Source organism: Lampetra fluviatilis, chromosome 43, assembly GCF_964198595.1.
Source record: "Lampetra fluviatilis chromosome 43, kcLamFluv1.1, whole genome shotgun sequence".
NCBI classification, from domain to species: domain Eukaryota; kingdom Metazoa; phylum Chordata; class Hyperoartia; order Petromyzontiformes; family Petromyzontidae; genus Lampetra; species Lampetra fluviatilis.
The window spans coordinates 8476745-8496107 of record NC_136317.1 but is presented as its reverse complement, the minus strand read 5'-3'; the positions used below and the strand labels follow the sequence as shown (position 1 = coordinate 8496107).

At 50.0% G+C, this 19363-nt stretch overlaps 2 protein-coding genes across 2 annotated transcripts in view; both read left to right on the top strand.

Annotated features, from left to right (window-relative positions):
• The first annotated feature begins 1436 nt into the window (after nucleotides 1–1436).
• MMGT1 (membrane magnesium transporter 1) lies at nucleotides 1437–11512 on the top strand. The gene is made up of 4 exons (XM_078876304.1): nucleotides 1437–1584; nucleotides 5795–5847; nucleotides 7486–7589; nucleotides 9453–11512. Exons 1-4 carry the CDS (start codon nucleotides 1491–1493, stop codon nucleotides 9586–9588), a joined length of 387 nt encoding a protein of 128 aa, XP_078732430.1. The 5' UTR covers nucleotides 1437–1490; the 3' UTR covers nucleotides 9589–11512.
• Nucleotides 11513–17910: 6398 nt separating this feature from the next.
• The window catches only part of LOC144946918 (phospholipase D1-like), a 39209-nt gene continuing 37756 nt past the window's right edge, over nucleotides 17911–19363 (top strand). The window contains exons 1-2 of the mRNA XM_078875985.1: nucleotides 17911–18088; nucleotides 19119–19187. The gene's annotated coding sequence lies outside the window, so the exon portion shown is untranslated. The remainder of the gene's footprint in view (nucleotides 18089–19118; nucleotides 19188–19363) is intronic.

The window sequence follows — 19363 nt, the reverse complement described above, 5'->3', positions numbered from 1 at the left end:
GTGACCGTTTGTCCGGTGTACGTGTGTGTGTCTGTCTCTTCTAATTTCAAGACCCGACCCTTCTCCCGTTCCTCCGGTCATCTCATGGCCTGTGAACACAGATGGCATTCCGCCGTCCGAAAGGTTGCCCCTCATGCAGGTGTTCGACCAAATGGCCGCTATTTTCAAGCCTCCGCTGAACACCCGCCAGAAGTTCGCCGTAAGACGAAAAGGGGATGGTGAGTCGGCTCTTGCCTACCGAAGTGCGCTCTTGGCGCTAGCGACGGCCACGTTCCCAAAAATGCCTTGGTCCTCGTGAAGATGTTAGGACTCGCCAAAGACTTCCATACTGTGCTCCCCGCCAAAGACGGTGAGGTGTCTTCACTCAAGATCGCCAGGTGCATACAGGCGCAGCAGACCCTGCAACGTGACAGGGTATTGGTGGCGTGCTCTGCGTCTTCCGCGGAGCCCGGGGCCCATGCGGACGAGGAGCCTGCTCCTGCGTGCTCGCTGCACCAGCGGAGCGGCGATCGTCGGGGTGACGACGATCGGCAGCGAGACGACTGGCGGCGGACGAGGTCTGCATCATCCCAGTCCAGCAGTGGACGTGTCGCCTGCTACAACTGCGGCCTACCGGGGCACGTCCAATCGGGCTGCCGGGTTCCTCGACGGCGGCCCCCGGGACGTCCGCCTTCCCACGACTCCCTGCTTCCTAAAGCGAGTCGCGGCGCACCCCACACTCGGCCCCGGAGTTCACTTCACCCATCGGGGGGGCCTTCAGCCACATTAAAAACGCACTACAATGACAATAGTTTTAAGCGATTTGAAGCATGTTTTTTTTGGGGGGGGGGGAGCAGAGCTTTGTGACGTCATATTTGAGGGGGGTCTGACTTTTTGTGACGCCGAGTGACGAAGGGGGGGGTAAAAAATCGTCCAAAATCGCGTGACGTCATGTATGGACGGCCCCTAATGTAGGTTGCCTCAGTAATCTCTCCCCCCCCCACTTTGCGCAAGAGTGCAGAAGCGTGATCACCACGTCTACGCCTCTGTGACGAATTGGCCACGTTCTGTTTACGTGACAACCCTTACGAGTTGGCTGTGTCGGGTGGTGGTGGGTTTTAACGACACATGTATATATTTACGCGATCTCACCCAAAAAAAACCTCTTATGGATTCATCTTGATTTGAAGCTTTCGTGACTGCAGGAATCCATACTCTTTGGTTCTTTCGGTAAAGTAACGTAGGTATGAAATAAATCACGACGTTTCGGGCACAACAGGTGGCAAAGCTTACGTGACTTTACCGAAAGAACCAACGAGAATATATTAATGGATTGTTGTAGCTACCACCAATTGCACGCAGTCGCCGGAATCGATTCCGCTATTTAAGAAAGAAACAATTCGGTCGCCAGAATCGATTCTGCTGTTTAAATAGAAACAATTCGGCGCCGGAATCGATTCCGCTGTTTAAAAGAAAACAATTCGATCCTGGAATCGATCCGCGACGCAGTCATGGCGAGCAGCAGCAGCAGCAAGTCGGCGTGGAAGGCGATGGTCGCCTTCGGCCTGCTCGCCCTGGCTCACGCAGCCTTCTCTGCCGCGCAGCGTGAGTCACCAACACCGCCAATCGTCGCCTAACATCGTCGTATGTCAAGCGGTGTCGCCATTCTCGCCGGCGAGGTTCGGTTTGGTTCAAGGAGGCGGGGAGATAGGGTGGTGGTGGTGGTAGTAGGAGTGGGTGGTGGTGGTGATAGGAGTGGGTGGTGGTGGTGGTAGGAGTGAGTGGTGGTGATGGTAGTAGGAGTGTGTGGTGGTAGGAGTGGATGGTAGTAGGAGTGGGTGGTGATGGTGGTTGTAGGAATGGGTGGTGTTAGTAGGAGTGGGTGGTGGTGGTGGTAGGAGTGGGTGGTGGTGGTGGTAGTAGGTGTGGTGGTAGGAGGTGTGGTGGTAGTAGGAGTGGGTGGTGGTAGTAGGTGGTGGTGGTGGTAGTAGTAGGTGTGGGTGGTGGTGGTGGTAGTAGGTGTGGATGGTGGTGGTGGTGGTGGTAGTAGGTGTGGGTGGTGGTAGTAGGTGTGGGTGGTGGTTGTAGGTGTGGGTGGTGGTTGTAGGTGTGGGTGGTGGTTGTAGGTGTGGGTGGTGGTTGTAGGTGTGGGTGGTGGTTGTAGGTGTGGGTGGTGGTTGTAGGTGTGGGTGGTGGTTGTAGGTGTGGGTGGTGGTTGTAGGTGTGGGTGGTGGTTGTAGGTGTGGGTGGTGGTTGTAGGTGTGGGTGGTGGTTGTAGGTGTGGGTGGTGGTTGTAGGTGTGGGTGGTGGTTGTAGGTGTGGGTGGTGGTTGTAGGTGTGGGTGGTGGTTGTAGGTGTGGGTGGTGGTTGTAGGTGTGGGTGGTGGTGGTGGTGGTGGTAGTAGTAGGTGTGGGTGGTGGTGGTGGTTGTAGTAGTTGGTGGTGGTGGTGGTTGTAGTAGTTGGTGGTGGTGGTGGTAGTAGGTATGGTTGGTGGTAGTAGGTGTGGATGGGGGTGGTGGTAGTAGGTGTGGATGGTGGTGGTGGTAGTAGGTGTGGGTGGTGGTGGTGGTAGTAGGTGTGGGTGGTGGTGGTGGTAGTAGGTGTGGGTGGTGGTGGTGGTAGTAGGGGTGGGTGGTGGTGGTGGTACTAGGTCTGGGTGGTGGTGGTGGTAGTAGGTATGGGTGGTGGTGGTGGTAGTAGGTGTGGATGGTGGTGGTGGTAGTAGGTGTGGATGGTGGTGGTGGTAGTAGGTGTGGGTTGTGGTGGTGGTAGTAGGTGGTGGTGGTGGTAGTAGGTGGTGGTGGTGGTAGTAGGTGGTGGTGGTGTTAGTAGGTGTGGTGGTGGTAGTAGGAGGTGGTGGTGGTGGTAGTAGGAGTGGGTGGTGGTGGTAGTAGGAGTGGGTGGTGGTGGTAGTAGGAGTGGGTGGTGGTGGTAGTAGGTGTGGGTGGTGGTGGTAGTAGGTGTGGGTGGTGGTGGTAGTAGGTGTGGGTGGTGGTGGTAGTAGGTGTGGGTGGTGGTGGTAGTAGGTGTGGGTGGTGGTGGTAGTAGGTGTGGGTGGTGGTGGTAGTAGGTGTGGGTGGTGGTGGTAGTAGGTGTGGGTGGTGGTGGTAGTAGGTGTGGGTGGTGGTGGTAGTAGGTGTGGGTGGTGGTGGTAGTAGGAGTGGGTGGTGGTGGTAGTAGGTGTGGGTGGTGGTAGTAGGTGTGGGTGGTGGTAATAGGAGTGGGTGGTGGAGTGGGTGGTGGGGTGGGTGGTGGGGGTGGTAGTGGTGGTGGGGGGTGGTAGTGGTGGTGGTAGTAGGAGTGGTGGTGGTGGGGTGGGTGGTGGGGGTGGTAGTGGTGGTGGGGGTGGTAGTGGTGGTGGGGGTGGTAGTGGTGGTGGTAGTAGGAGTGGTGGTGGTGGTGGTAGGAGTGGTGGTGGTAGGAGTGGTGGTGGTAGGAGTGGTGGTGGTGGTGGTGGTAGGAGTGGGTGGTGGTGGTAGGAGTGGGTGGTGGTGGTAGGAGTGGGTGGTGGTGGTAGGAGTGGGTGGTGGTGGTAGGAGTGGGTGGTGGTGGTAGGAGTGGGTGGTGGTGGTAGGAGTGGGTGGTGGTGGTAGGAGTGGGTGGTGGTGGTAGGAGTGGGTGGTGGTGGTGGTGGTAGGTGTGGGTGGTGGTGGTGGTGGTGGTGGTAGGAGTGGGTGGTGGTGGTGGTGGTGGTGGTAGGAGTGGGTGGTGGTGGTGGTAGGAGTGGGTGGTGGTGGTAGGAGTGGGTGGTGGTGGTGGTGGTGGTAGGAGTGGGTGGTGGTGGTGGTGGTAGGAGTGGGTGGTGGTAGTAGGAGTGGGTGGTGGGGGTGGTAGTAAGAGTGGATAGTGGTGGTGGTGTTTTTTCGCGGCAGGCTGCGCAGGCCTCGCCTGCTCTGCCCCCCTCTTGTCGACAAAACACCGCACCCCCCCCGCTGCAGGCGAGCAGAGTGAGCCGAGTCCACTGCGGTTGTGGCGCCTTCATCCGTCACGCGTTAAGAACCACGGACGGGTGGACGATAAAACGCCACTCGCGCGGTGCAAATTGAAGCCTCACTCGGGCCCTCGGCCAGCAGTGCGTTGACAAAAGGACACCAGCAACACAAAAACAAATATCCCCCGAGTAGCCTTAACAGACTGTAGGGGCAAGCGCTGTTAGCGAGCACCTATGAAGGCGGGAACGGCACACGAGGGGGTGGGGTGGCCAACACCACGCCCGGCCGCCTTTGTCTCCTCCAGTGGCGATGTTTGCACATCGCACCAGGTACTCATTTGAGGCTGAGTCGACCTAGGGGAGGCCCAGGACCATCACCAGTGTTGGCCGTGAGTGGGAATCGAACCCGGTTCGCCAGGTTCGTAGCGCAGCGCGCTGACCGCCACACTACCGCGCCCCACAAACCCAAACACAGTGCCGCATTATCCTCGTAGCAAAAGTAGCTACATGTGAACCTTATGGGGGGACCCCGGGGTCCCATAAGCCCCCGGCTCTCACATAAACATTATATTATAATGTTAACAAAAACTTTGCTTTTTTTTCAGCAATGGGTTTGAAGGATGGTGGCAAGTGTTGTCTTGACTTGAAGCTTTCGTGACTGCAGGAATTCATACTCTTTGGGTCTTTCGGTAAAGTCACGTAGATATAGTACTCGTTTCCAGTGCGTTGTAGATATCTACGTGACTTTACCGAAATACCCAAAAAGTAAGTGTTGTCTTGTTAAACTACGTCTTCAAAACTGAAAACTACTTACCTGCAGTACCTCTATTTAAATACACTATCGAAAAAATAATTTGCACCCCTCTGTCAATCATCGTGTTTCTCTGTGGATTTGTGAACACACTTTGTAAACAGTACGTGACATAGTACGCGTTTTCAATGCGCTGTTCATATTGTAACAAGCGTTTATACCAATATCACTCTACAGAGTAGTGGGTCGCCGCTCCTCTTATCCGCATAGACGAGCGGTATGTGTGGACCATGGCTTAACCCGCAAAAAAACAAACATCTGCACAGATGCATACGGACAAGAGTATTATCAAGCAGGAGGTGCAACGCATCTCATCTGTTAAATATCTGCAGGTAATAGGATTGTCATCGATTGATGCTGGCTGCAGTAGGTCACACGTAATAATGAAGATAGAGCAATTTCACTGTATCATGCATACCGTTATGACAAATAAAGGACTTGGGTCGTGTAGGCAGTTTGAGCAGCTTTGGATGAGACTCATGATCCTGCCCATACCCGAGCATGGAGTGCATTCGCTTGTTCAGCTCTTCTGCGCATTCGTCCTCGCTGCTGCGCTTGACATGACAACAGAATGAACCGCGCCAGGTGGGTCGCGGCGTTTATTTGCGCGGTGGGACGGAGTCGCCACAAATAAATTAATTACGATTTTGACTTCCATTTATTCGGGACCCCAGGGTCCCGCCATAAGGTTCATGTTATGCTTTGGGCCCCGCACTTTCAAGGGCCCCGTGCTAAATGCTTTCAAGCCGTCAATTCCGGTTCAGTGATTCTGCACTTGCTCTATTACTGTAGTACTATGCCGCCTTCAACTTTTATGAACGACCGGGTGTTAGCAATTTGTCGTATTATCTGGCTGTATAGCAAATAAAATAATAAAATTACTTTACTATGCAAGTAAAACATGTGTGTTTTAATATTTGTGTTTTTTTATATTTAGGGCCCCTTTATAACATATGCTACAGGCCCCGCACTTGCTTAATCCGGCACTGACACACATGCACGTCTTTTAGACAGACGTTGAGTGTTAATTCAATCGGCGGTTTGAAGTGACCCGCTGTGATGTTGTTTTCAGATCGCTCGTACACAAGGTTAACGGAACAGGAGAACGAAAGCCTGCCTTCCGACGTAAGTGCTGTTTGTTGCTGGCTGCTGCTTGGCGTCTTGTGCCTTTCAGCCAGTGCGGCGCAGCAGCCGTGATTTCAAGCAATAAGTTTGTTCGCTCATTTCTCAATGCGCTTGTCCTGGTGAGGGTCGCGGCGGCAGCGTGTTGAGTAGCGGCGGTCCATACCTCCGTTTCCCTGGCAACGGACTCCAGCAATACTACACTATGCAGTACTATCTACTACAGACTACACTATGCACTACTATACACTTCTATAGACTACTATACACTACACTATACACTACACTATATACACTGCTTTATATAACAAACTACGATACAAACTCCAGCTCTTCCTGGGGAATTCCCAGGCCAGCCAAGAGACATAGTCGTCCCGCCAGCGTGTGCCGGCCCCCGGGTCTTTGCCCAGTGGGACGTGCTGCTGCCTGGTAGAGTTCCAGGGGGAGTCTACGGGGGGGGGGGTATCCCTTGCCAGGTGCCCGAACCACCTCAACTGGCAATACGTGAGCGCAGCCGTCCACTCGGGTTGCCACAGTCTTTATCTTTTTCACGCTATGACACCGTATTAAAATTACGCTACAATAACAGTTATCGTGATTTCGGTTTTCTCGTAAGTTCCCAAATTGTGTTTGCTTGTTTTTTTATTTTTGTCAAGCCTTTGACGAATTGCGTGCAGTGTGTAACGACGTGATGAGTTTTTTTGAATGCAGAAGACCGGTAATGTAAACGTAGAAAAGCGCTCCACGGTGTGATCGTGATCACTGGAGTGTTGCGAGAGAGATACCCTCTTGTTACCAGACTTCTAATTGCGGTGATGAATACTGAGTCCAGTATGTGTGACCTCTATTTAAGAGAGTCCACTCGGCGATTTTGGGCTATTCTAGAACATTGGTATGGATAAGTCAACCTTGTTTTAATGTTTTCTGGCTGCGTTAAGCTGATTTATTTCCATTTTATAACCCTTAGTGCAGTTTTTTCCATTGCCTCTATATACCGATTGAAATCGCCTTTGCAGAAATTGCATTAAATTTCGTGCTTATCCACTTTTAAAGTGCATTGCACCTTCTTTATATAGCTTTGTTCAAAAATTAACATTAAATTATGTGTACACTGTCTAGATTACTTACAATTTTATGACTGTTTAATATCGTGCAGTTAAGTTATCTGAATGTAACCCAGCCCTTTGCAAAGAGGCAATGTTTCATGTGTCTCAGCAGGTTTATTTAATCTCCTGGTTAAATGTTGTTCCACATTACACACTACCCAGAACAGTCAGTCTCAAGTAGAAAATCCTCCTAGGTTGTTTTCCTGGAGTAAGTGACGATTGGTATGTGTTACCCCAATTAATTAATTTGCGAGTAATTGTTTTAAAACTTGGACCACGACGCCAGGACAAAATGCCGTCTCTTCTTCAAATGATAACCATGGCATCTTTAAAACCCACCTTGAAGCTGATGACGCATATTTCATGGTCATTGCACCCGTGGCGTTAACCAGGGGGCCTGCCGCATTCGAACTATATACCTCCGCCACAAGTGGCGAGCGTGCTATTTAGCTACGCGATGTCACTGTCCAATTAAAGGATTCTGACGTGGATCTGCTAAACGTGGCTTGAGCGAGCGCTGTGCCATGCCGTGCAGATTGTGCTGCAGACGCTGCTGGGGCTGCTGGTGGCGGTGTACGGCGTGGTGAACATCGCCGGAGAGTTCCGTGACATGGACGCCACCGCCGAGCTCAAGTACAAGTGAGTTTCCCCCCCTCCCGGAGCTCTGTCTCTCTGTCTCTCTCTTGCATTTGATGTCACAGGTCTGCATCCGAATCACTCAGGTCACTTGATTGCCATGGCATCGAGTTTTATCGGCCTTCTCGTTCCACATTTTAGTCGCTGTGAGGCGCGGTCCTCGACAATGTGAATAATGTGGAGGTAGGTGAGATTGTGCCATCCCTGCCACTAATCCCTCGCCAAAGACAAAGATCCCCCATATAGCCTATGCGAGTTGCTGGGGTAAGTGCTGATCGCGAGCACATATGCCCTACTTTTGCTCACAACAACAACAACCGGCATTCGCCACTAAGTGGCGGTGACGTCACCACGACGCTTGTACCAGGCTGGATGTTTCCAATCGGCGAAGATGCTCCATTAGGGGGGTCCACGTTTCGCAAGCGTAGAGAAGGGAGGGAATGACCGTGGTCGAGAAGACTTGAAGCTTCGTGCGGAGCGACAGTCCAGGTAGCTTCCACACAGCGTTACGCAACCGATGAAAAGATAATGCCGCTCGACTGATTCGGAGTGAGACCTCTGCTGTCAAACCGGAGCCGGTCGTGAGCACGCTACCCAGGTATGGGAAACTCTCCCCTCTCTCCACAACTGCCCCATCACCGATTGGGAGTTGTGGGGGTGGAGTGCCTGATGGTACAAAATACCCAGGCAGGTGCTTAGTTTTGGTGGAGCTGATGGTAAGGCCCCACCTCTTTAGTGGCACGCTCCAGTTTCAGCAGAAGCGCCTCCAACTCCTCCTGAGTGCTCACAAGCACACACACACACACGGTCCTTGTCACCATAACCGCTGGTTTTCGGATATTGTTGGTGCAGGAATGACCCATGAACAGTAGTAGCACCAAGCCATCTGGCCGTGTGCTCCTTGAGCAATGAGCCTTCCTTTCTCCATGCCCTACTCCCTAACCCCCACTTCCCCCAACCCACTTTGGTAGGGGAGGTGGTAGTCAAATGCTTTGCGAGGTGATGAGTTGGCTCAGAGGTCAGAGCGCTGAGCTTCCACCATTGAAACCGTGGGGCCCATTGCATAGAGCAACTTAAAGACAACAATGGCCAGAGCTCCTATCTCAATCAGTGTCAACTGGCCACTGATAAAGTTCAATGCAGACTTTTGTGGGACAAGTGAACCCCGGAGGCTCCTCTGTGGGTGTCAGCGATTTGGCTTCTACTTTTGACATTCCACAAAACGGTACCACTTGTATCGACCCTGGATAAATGATGGGCTGTGTCGTTTCTGGATGACCGCTGCAAAGTATGATCTTGTGTTTTGATTTAGTGTGCTGATCTTAAAGGTGCATTGAAAATGTTTGATACTCCGACTGATGCTCCTGCTGTTGTGGAATGACTCTTGCACCTAGCTATGGCTGCAGGGTTTGGTGGTACATGTTGTTTATGTCGTTTATTGTGAAATTTCGGTAACAGTTCCTATGATCACTGTTACATTGCTTTTATGGCTTTATTTTGGTGATTTTGAAAAGTTTTTTGCTTTGGCCATGTTTGTTTGTTTGTCGTACGGAGTTAGACTGATGGCCTTAATCTAAGTTTTCTTGTGGTTGTTGTTGTTTGACTTGCATCCCACTGGGATTTTTGCACACAGCGTTGGTGTACGGTGCTTTTTCTGCAATATTTTGCTGTCTTTTCTTGGATTTTCTGTTTGCACATAGTCATATAGTCACTTTAAGATGTTTTCTTGTTCATGTTTTTGTTTGTTGCGGTTGCACCCGATTCAAGAGCCGAATGGCTCACAGGGCTATACCAAATAAATGAAACTGAAATGTGTAGTAACTGCGACCTATCCACTGTGCCTACTCACGCCATTCTTTCCCGCAGAACGTTTGAGAACATGAGCAATCGGCCGTCCTTCTACACGTTCAACCACCGTGGGCGGGCGCTGTTCGGCCAGCCCGAGGTCCCCGAGACCGTAAGGGCGGCCGATATCCCCAACCTGCAGCGGCGACTCAAGTGACGCGACGGCGCTTGCGCACGATGCAGAAATTCGCAGAAGCAACCGACCAACTTCCTTGGACAAACTTTGCATTGTTTTTGTTGACAAGACAAGAGTTTAGCTCCCCGTGAGGTTTTAACCCAGATGTTTATATTTAAATATTCGTCGTCGTTAGAAAGTTTTTATGTTTCTCGGCTTCTGCGGATTTCCTTTGCGGCTGTAATTTCATATGTAATTGATTACCTTTGGTTGCCCCTTGCATGCCTAATGCAGTGAAAAGGAATTAATAATTGGTGTGATATTTCTGTTTTCCTAACCATTAAACATCATGTTTGAGTGGGGAATCTTTTCATTGCCGAGGGCCAAATAGGACTTATTTACCGAGGGTCAAACGTGAGAACTTTACGTATTCATTGCCTTTTTAGGCTCTTATCCACTTGAAATTCGTCCTAGAACACACATTTTTCATTAGGTTAAAACATTCCCTGCTCGTACCCTATTCTCGTGCATCTAGGATGCTTGCATAGATGGATTATAATGTTTCTTTGCCGGCTGCTTGGATGTGGTAGGGGGGGGCCCCATGTGGCTGCAGGCCGTGTGGAAAAAAATCTGCAGGTAGTATCCCCACCCCATAACTGGAGCTCGCTTTGATTTGGTTTGCATGGTTCATGGAAAGTACTGACGGGGAAGGGCTTTGACAAGTATCCGAGAGGTGCGTGAACACCTGTACGTGTGTAGTCGCACGGATCTCTTCCCAACTGGGATGGAGTCACAATCCTATGGACCTGCCATTCATATAATTATAAATGACACTAATTTATTCAAGAGAGGTCTCACCGAGTCTCAGGACTCTTTTTCTTTTGTTGATGTGTTTGACAATTGTCATGAGTGTTTGCCTGTGGGATTGAGCGGTGGCACCAGGGTAAGTGCACTGCACTATGAACTTTGTGGCCTCTGTTCGATTCCCAGCCATGGTTAACATTCGTGGAAAGTGATGCCATAACCGGTCCTGGCCGACTGCTTCACCAACCAGCACTGCCCACAGTGGTCAATTGTGGTCAACCGACATGACCAACACTACGTGGGGAGTCCTTCATCCAATAGTCGATTGACAGGGCTATAAACTACGTGAACAAAATGCTGATGTTAGATTTAAGCTCACGGAGCAAACCCAACTACAAACAAAACAGTGAGATGCGATACAAATGTGACTAACAATTGCATGAAATAATCTAATTGTAACAGTTTATTAAATTGCTAGGGGTGGTGAATATCTGTGCAAGTCGGTGATATCCTGTTCAAATGAGCATTGAGGCAGTGTATCGATGCTAATCTCGTATTTATAACCCTGAGTGGGAGGTGTAAGTTCCACATCCCTATGTCCTGCCGGGGGTGAGGCTCTCCATAATGCAACTACTGTTGGCTACTGCAGACGTGGACCCTAGAGGGATGATTGGTCAAGTCGACCCACAGTATTTGAACCCCTGCGAGCTGCACGCTCTACCGCCAAGCCACCCGGTGAATCGGTTTACCAGATGGCTCGCGCACTTGCGTGGACCATCAAAAACCATCATTGCTAATGTTAATACAATTACCACTAACTGCTAAGTACCACGGTGTAATGCGTTTGTAAAAAAAAAAGTTACATTTCTATGCAGAACGAACGTTATGGTCACACTGCTGCCCAGTACAAAGTGTGGCTGCTTTTCATTTATGCTGTTTTATTCTTCATTAAAGTGAAACGCCAATGGGCATTAATTGGGTTTCTGTCCCCGATGAATGTCTGCCATCGTTCCTTATCAACATAAAAGCCCCGTTAAATCGGCACGCTTCGTATGGAAATGTTACCGCTCACGATTCTAAAGCCTCCAGCGACGATTTGCAAGCCCCTCATCCCATCATCTGAATCGCGATGACGAGAACGAAAATAATTGAGTGCTGTCTACCTGTTGGTTTTGTTATCTTTTCATTTTCGAGTGCCGTATATACGACGTGTTTAGTTTTGACGGGAACCGGCACACGTGGTGTTGCTGCTCCTTGTGTAAGGATTAATTTGTCCCTTAGCCCTTCCAGGTTCTTGGTGGATTGTTACATCACATGACTGAGCGGTGGTGACGGACGGCTTGGGACCTCCGTCCAGAGTGGATTGATCGTGGCTGATGAACAAACTCTTCTATCCAAAGGCCATGCATGAACATGCTGATGAGAATTCCTGCATTTGCATGTGTTCAGCTATACAAATTTGAATATACGTTTGCATGTCTTTGTGGGCCTTGCTTCACCACTGGCCATAAAAAGTTTGACACCATATGCTTGTGTGTTTATACGAGCAGTGCCGTGGACTGTTTCTGAAAAGCGTAGTGCGTTCCAGATGTCAACTCTCATGAACAATACAAATGCGAATGTCACAGTTCAAAACCTTTCATGTTCAAGTCGCACAAAATTCTGTAGAAGTGCCGAGAGGAACAAGATACATTTAAAATAGCTGCCGTTAACATTGTATAAGGAATTCACTTGACACTCCTGAAGCCAGTATTCAGCATCCCAAGGACCTCTTTTTTTATCGCCCATTGACCAAATTAGAATATAGTTTCCTTTTCCGCAGCTTTGCCCATTACAGTATAGTAATTATATTATCATTCATAGAGCATGCCTGCCCGTCTCCCCCCCCCCCCCCCCGTCTTTCAGCGAGGCGAGTCAGAAGGGTTGTGCATCGCGAATCCGCGTCGTGTTTGCGCCACATGCCGTGCCGCTCTGGAGATGTCTTCTTGTCGCTCCGTGACCCCAAATTAACAGGAAGTGGTTTCACAGCCCAAGACGAATGGGGGTGTGGAGAGTTAGTGAGGCAGAGAGCGAGAGGAGGGCGACGCTGTTCCTCTGTAAGAGAAAATCAATGTTGCCATGACTGCCGTGAAAGTATTGCGAAGTTTTTGTGATGGGGGCACCGTCTGAGCTACCCACTCGCCAGGACCCATAAGCCGAACCACCCGAGTCGGGCAAGCCTCAAGCCCACGAAAGGGAGGCCAACTCACTTCGAAACCACAACATTTAATAATTTAACTCGCGAACCAACGAAGCTAAACGCGCGACACAAAACCAAACACTCTTAACGCTACAGATATTCGGGACTAATAAGGGTCACTGCTCCCAGATGCCGATATTATGACTGTCTTCTTGACATCAAGGACTTTGCTCCCTGGAAATGGGTGACGCGCACTCGATCGCCTGAATGTTCCTGTCACAGAGAATTCTGCTTGAGCAAAGCATACGGCCTCTCGCTCTCTCCTTGCGCTGGGTGGGATGTTGAACTTGGACTAATTAAGTTACACTTTCATCATGGGACCTCCTTTGCCAGTACCAAAATATAAGAATAGGTTGTTGGTGTTTTAACATCTTAACACCTGTTTTGTTGCCAGAAAAAGGGGAAAATCTATTCTCAAGTTACACTTTCATAGAGGTTTATTGAGTTCGATTGCGTAAGTATAAATGTGTCGTTAAACCCGCCACCACCCGACACATCCACTTAGTAAAGTTTGTTGCATAAACAAACCATGCCAATTTGTTACTCGTACAGCACACCCGGTGTGTTGGAGAGGAAACCCACAACATTTACAATTCGAGTACGACGTTTCGCCGGTAATTATAACGAGCATCATTCAGGCGACAGCCAGAATTCACGGTTTGTTTACGTGACAAACTTTACTAATTGGCTGTGTCGGGTGGTGGCGGGTTTAACGACACATTTATATTTCCGCGATCTAACCCAAACACCTCTCATGGATAATATTGGTCGCGAAAGCCTACTAAGTGGTAAAGTAAGTTACACGTGAAACTGCCTGGGCAAGACTCGAACAAGGGAAGTTGAAACCTGGGTTCCGTCCTGATAACGTTCACTGCTACACTCTCCAGCACAGGAACACATTCCTGTGGAGGGAGCTGGTAGGAACGTTGGGTTGCTCGGTCAATGGCCCGGGTCAACAGCGGCGTGGTGTCTTCCGCAAATATGCCCGACTGTGAGGGCGGGCACAAGCCGGCGTGAGTAGGTTAACCGTTGAGTTTTATAAGGGCACCACGGGGTGACCAGCCCCTCCCCACCCAGCCCCACCCCTCCCACCCAGCCCCACCCAGCCCTTCCCCTCCCCACCCAGCCCCTCCCTACACGACGGACACAATAATCCCCTGTGGGCTGGTGTAACTAGGAGGTTCCTACCAGTAAAATGTTGCACGCAAACAAGGGTTGTGCCTTGACAGTGGGGGGCACTGGGGACCCGAGGCTTTGCAGTCTCAAAATCGCCTATACTGCCAGGATTGCTTTTTGTGATTAGTTATCCTTCCCCTGCACCTCCGATTAATATGATTGGATACGTACGGTGCGAAATAAGTTCAACATATGAACATTATGGCGGGACCCCGGGGTCCCATAAGCCCCCGGCTCTCGCATAAACATGAAAACAAACCTTTTCTCTTTTTCACCAATGGATTTGAAGGATGGTGGCAAGTGTTTTCTTGTTAAACCTTGCCTTTTAAACTGAAAACTTCTTCCCTTCAGTACCTATTTAAATACACTATCGAAAAAATAATTTACACCCTTCTGTCAATCATCGTGTTTCTCAGTGTGGATTTGTGAACACACTTTGTAAACAGTACATAAAATAGTACGCGTTTTCAATGTGTTCATATTGTAACAAGCGTTTATACCAATGTCACTCTACAGAGTAGTGGGTCGCCGCTCCTCTTATCCGCATTGGACTATGGCTTAACCGCAAAAAAAACCTATCTGCACAGATGCATACTGACAAGAGAAGTATTATCAAACAGGAGGAATTAACGGTGCAACGCATCTCATCTGTTATATATCTGCAGGTAATAGGATTGTCATCGATTGATCCTGGCTGCAGATATTGGTAGGTCACATAATCAAGATAAGAGCAGTTTCACCGTTTTATGCATACAGTTATGACAAATAAAGTACTTAAGTCGTGTAGGCAGATTGAGCAGCTTTGGATGAGACTTATGATCCTGCCCATACCCGAGCATGGAGTGCATTCGCTTGTTTAGCTCTTCTGCGCATTCGTCCTCACTGCCGCGCTAGGACACGACACGACACCAGAATGATCCACGCCAGGTTGGTCGCAGCGTTTATGTGCGCGGTGGGACGGAGTCGCCAAAAATACATTAATTGATTACAATTTTGATTTCTGTTTATTCGGGACCCCAGGGTCCCGCCATAAGGTTCATATGTCAACTAGAGTCTTGCACGTTATATCGTTCACAATCTGATGGTGTTCAGAATGTTAAGCTGTAAATATAGAACACAATTATCTTTCGTTGTCGCTGATAAAAATTAGCAAAGATGAGTATGCACAATTTCTGCATGGAGTCCAGTTCTCAATCCAACACCCTCAAGTAGGATAAGACGTCGAGTGGAGGTTTCCTAAATTTAGCACAATAAACAATATAGGCACATCCTGAAATTTGGCCATGCACTACAATCTCAGTGTAGTGAGTCCAACTGAGTCGCAGACGTTGTCTTGGGAGCAACACTTTATTACACCAACTCAACATAACATAACGTAACCTACACTTGGGTGTTGAATGCCCATCTAGCCACACTACGGCAGAACTAGACACGGTTCGCTATCCCGGCCCGGACCACGAGCTGGGTCCCGGACCGCGTGGCTAGAGGCTTCTTCAACCCGACGTGGATCTTCGTTACCAACAACCCGAAGAACCCCGAGCCCCACACGGGGCCCCCGTTATATCGGCCTGGGCTGGCTCCGCCCCTCGCCCCGCCCACCTTCTAGATTTCTCGAGCTCTTTCCCGAAGGCTCCCGAGAGCTCCTTTATACCACGTGACTGCCCAGCGGCCCCCGTCCACCGGTGGCCTTCCTCCAATATCATCCGGTCACGTGTCGGCAGGTCAACCAGCGTATCATGCCCCAACGTAACCCTGGCTGGCTGACATCCCCTCTTGCTCCCTCACCGGGAGCCCGCACCGCACACTGTACGTGGTGCCTCCGCGCTGACCAGTGCTCACCTAAGTCCCGCTAGGGCTGGTGGTACTACGCCCAGCAACCGGGCTGCACATAATAACATTATCCGTCGTGGATTAGTAAGCCTGGCACCACACAGTGACATTCACAGTCACTACATTAGCGTAAGCTGTGACGGTAAACACCGTGATACAGCGGACTCTATCCTGAATCTCTATGGGCCGATTTTCCAACGAGGCAAACCCAACCGATATAAGTCTACTCGCCGGGATTGTTCAGGCCACGGGGACACCGGTACATTTGAGTAAAACTACCTTTAAATGGGGAAAATGTCAGGGAGACATAACATGAAACATTGGACTGCCTGAATAACACTTAAATGAGCGCTTATTAGCAGAATGAAACCCATGTCTCTCCTTGTCTGTGTCTCTGGGTATCTCTCCCTGTATCTGTCTCTCTCTCTGTATCTCTCTCTCTGTATCTCTATCTCTCTGTCTCCTAATCTTCCCCTCTTGTCTTCGCTTGTAGCCCCTCTTCTTATCGCATGGGTGGCCATAACCACTTGGCCGTGAGGCCACAGCTGGTCACCTCTCACGCTTTTGTTTGCTGTAACCAGAGGCACTCGGCCTCTCCTGAATCGTTTTAAGAAAAAAAGCTGTTGCATATATAAACGTTGAAATAGATCTTCACACGGGCAGCAGCATTGCGCCCACACGGACGCACAAGGGGCCGTCCATAAATGACGTCATGCACCTGGGGGGGGGGTCAGACATTTGTGACGATGTGTGACGAGGGGGGGGGTGAGAAATGTGACGTCACATCAAAATGCGCAACTTTAAATAAATATAGACAACACGTTCTACTTAATTCAATAGACTTTTTAATACATGTGAAGTATTGGAAATGACGGCAGGAAACTCCTTTGACGGGAACACACTTCTTTTATTAAATCTTGACTTGTAACGATACAACGCGTGGCCTCTCTTCTTCACAGTACGGTCACCATACAACGGTACAACTCGTGACCTCTTCTCTCCGCTCCACACTTCTCTCGACTCCCGTAGATTCTGTGCTGCTGGCCCTCTGTGCCTCGTGTAGACTCCGCGCCTCGGCTACACTCTTCTCTCGTCTCGTGTAGACTCTGCGCCTCTGCTACACTCTTTACTCGTCTCGTGTAGACCTTACGCATCTGGCTACACACTCTTCAGTACCCGTCTCGTGTAGACCTTACATCTCCGGCTACACACTCTTCAGTACCTATCTCGTGTAGACCTTATACTCTCTCTGGCTACACCGTATGCATTACTCGGCTCGTGTAGACCTTACACTCTCTCTGGCTACACCGTATGCATTACTCGGCTCGTGTAGACCTTTCTCTCTCTCTGGCTACACCTTGTACATTACTCTCCATTACTCTACATTACTCTCCCTTACTCTCCATTACTCTCCTCTCCGGGCTCTATCTCTGCACCTTCGTCTTCATTCCTAGATGGTTCCACTTCCTCCTCCTACTCCTCTGTGCATCACCTTATATATCCCTTCCTCCCGGGAGACGGAGCGGATGCGGACCTCAACGTCGGCACCGCTCCTCAGTTACCCAATCACCACGCGCTATCTCTACGATCCGTTTCCGCCCAGCGCGTGTTTCCACTCCTCGACCAATCACACCGCGCTGCCACCCGATCACTCCCTCTCAGCGCGTCACCGGCACACAGCCAATCAGCAGCACTACCCCCACCCGCGCGCTGACGCCTGCTCCTCCCCGTCAGCGCGCGTCACCACACACACACACGTACATACGCGCTGGCACACGACGTATACCCCCAGCGCGTATCACCACTACACATGTTTTCTCCTACAACATCAGAGTGCAGCGCCACATTAAATACGCACTACAATGACAATAGTTTAAAGCGATTTGAAGCATGTTTAATTTGGGGGGGGGGCCAGAGCTTTGTGAATATTTGAGGAGGTCTGACTTTTTGTGACGTCGTGTGACGAAGGGGGGGGGGTCAAAAATCGTCCAAAATCACGTGACGTCATTTATGGACGGCCCCCGAGCTAAATTCTCTTTCCCCGACTCCTCTTCCCATGGTCGCTGTGCGGGTGGAGGGAGGCTTGCCCAACCAGCACCGCTACGCACGCGTCCGAGAGAGGAGGATGAGGAGGGGGGGGTGAGGAGGTGGGGCAGAGATCACCGACTCCCTCTTGGTCCCACGGGCGCGGCAAGGGAGGGACACAGAGGGCGGGGGGGGGGCTCCCTCGAGTGCGCGTCGCTGCACAAGCCTCCCCCCCCCCCTCCAGGTCAAAAATGAGGAAATTAAAATCGTTACTGGGAAGTGGACGAAATTGACAGTGACTCGCAGTCGTAAGTTGTTGGCACGGCAGTCACCTCGGCTACATGCTGCTGCCTCGTCAGCCACCTCGTTCAGGGCACCTCGTCGCCAATTCTCAGTTTCTCTCGCTCACTCAGCCATCGAATTGTGATTTTGTGGCGCATTGGAGCTCCCGACGTCGAATCTACTAACGTGAGTGTATTGCGGTTGGTTTATTCATCAATGTAAGTCTCATCATCATCATGGTTGTCAGTCGTGATCAGTCCACTGTTGGGATGAAGCCCTCCGCAATGCTGCCGCCATCTCCATCATGGACCGCCTGTGTCGTTTAAGTTCACGTGGTTGTGGATTGTGTGTTTGTTGTGCACGTTGCACGTGATGTCAGTGTTCACGTCTGTGCAGGATCATTCTTCGGTTGTAGATGTGTCTCGCCGTTGTCTCGGTGATGTTTCAGATTATGTACGACGATTTTGTGATGAGTAATGGGTGGAGTTGTTGCTCCTAACATGATGTTGTAGCTTACTATTTGGTTCTTTCGGTAAAGTCACGTAGAAAGAAAAAAAGTAGTATATAATAACATACGACGTTTCGATTGCAACACAAGCAACCATCAGGTACAAATAAAAGAGAAAATAAACCTAGTAAACTTAGCAATATAATGCAATACAACACAGATAGTCGGCTAACATAACAGTCAACACCCTACCTGGTTGATTACGTTCTTCCAAAGATTGCTAAATTTGAGAGAGAGAGAGAGAAAACACATACACGGAGACACACAGAGAGAGACACACACAGAGGCACACAGAGAAACAACGCCTCTGTGTCGAGGCCTTAAATAGAGAGGGGGCAGAGAGAGAGAGAAGGGGGTAGATAAATCAGCATGTTAATGACAGATTTGAGCTTTCGTGACTGCGGTAAATAATAGAGCAACAACACGAGGTCAACACACAGAGAGAGAAGACACTTAACCAAACAAACTTCGTAAAATTTGGAAATGTAATGCAATGGAACAAGTTTGATGGTGTAGCTTGTTACAAAAATGTTCCCCTTCCCCCCTGAGTTCCCTCACCCCGGCACACAATGCCCAACCCCTCCGTGCCCACAGGGAGAGATGGCATCCCATCAGCGCTGTGACGTTTGCAGAGCGCATGCTTTAGACATTAAAATACTTCGTGCTGTACAGCCGAGGCTTAATTTCACACTCGATGTTTTTTTCCAGAACGCTGCTGCTAAGCTGCTTACTTGGAGTCGTGATTAATGGCGTAAGGCACTACAACTACAGTACAAGGTAAGCATATGCAAAATAATGCGATATTATTGTACCCTCTCTTCAAGTGATCATACGAACACGTCTATAAAATGAAATGCATGGCATCGTCACATTAGTATCGGGGACAATATATGGCAAGCGGGATGTGACGTGCCAAATCAATTCCCGTAAATTCGCGAAATTAATCGTTCTAC

Coding starts and splice junctions, on each gene's coding strand:
- MMGT1 (XM_078876304.1), top strand. CDS start 1,491: ATGGCGAGCAGCAGCAGCAGCAAGTCGGCGTGGAAGGCGATGGTCGCC. Junction 1,585..5,794: donor AGCCTTCTCTGCCGCGCAGC/GTGAGTCACCAA, acceptor TGTTGTTTTCAG/ATCGCTCGTACACAAGGTTA. Junction 7,590..9,452: donor ACCGCCGAGCTCAAGTACAA/GTGAGTTTCCCC, acceptor TCTTTCCCGCAG/AACGTTTGAGAACATGAGCA.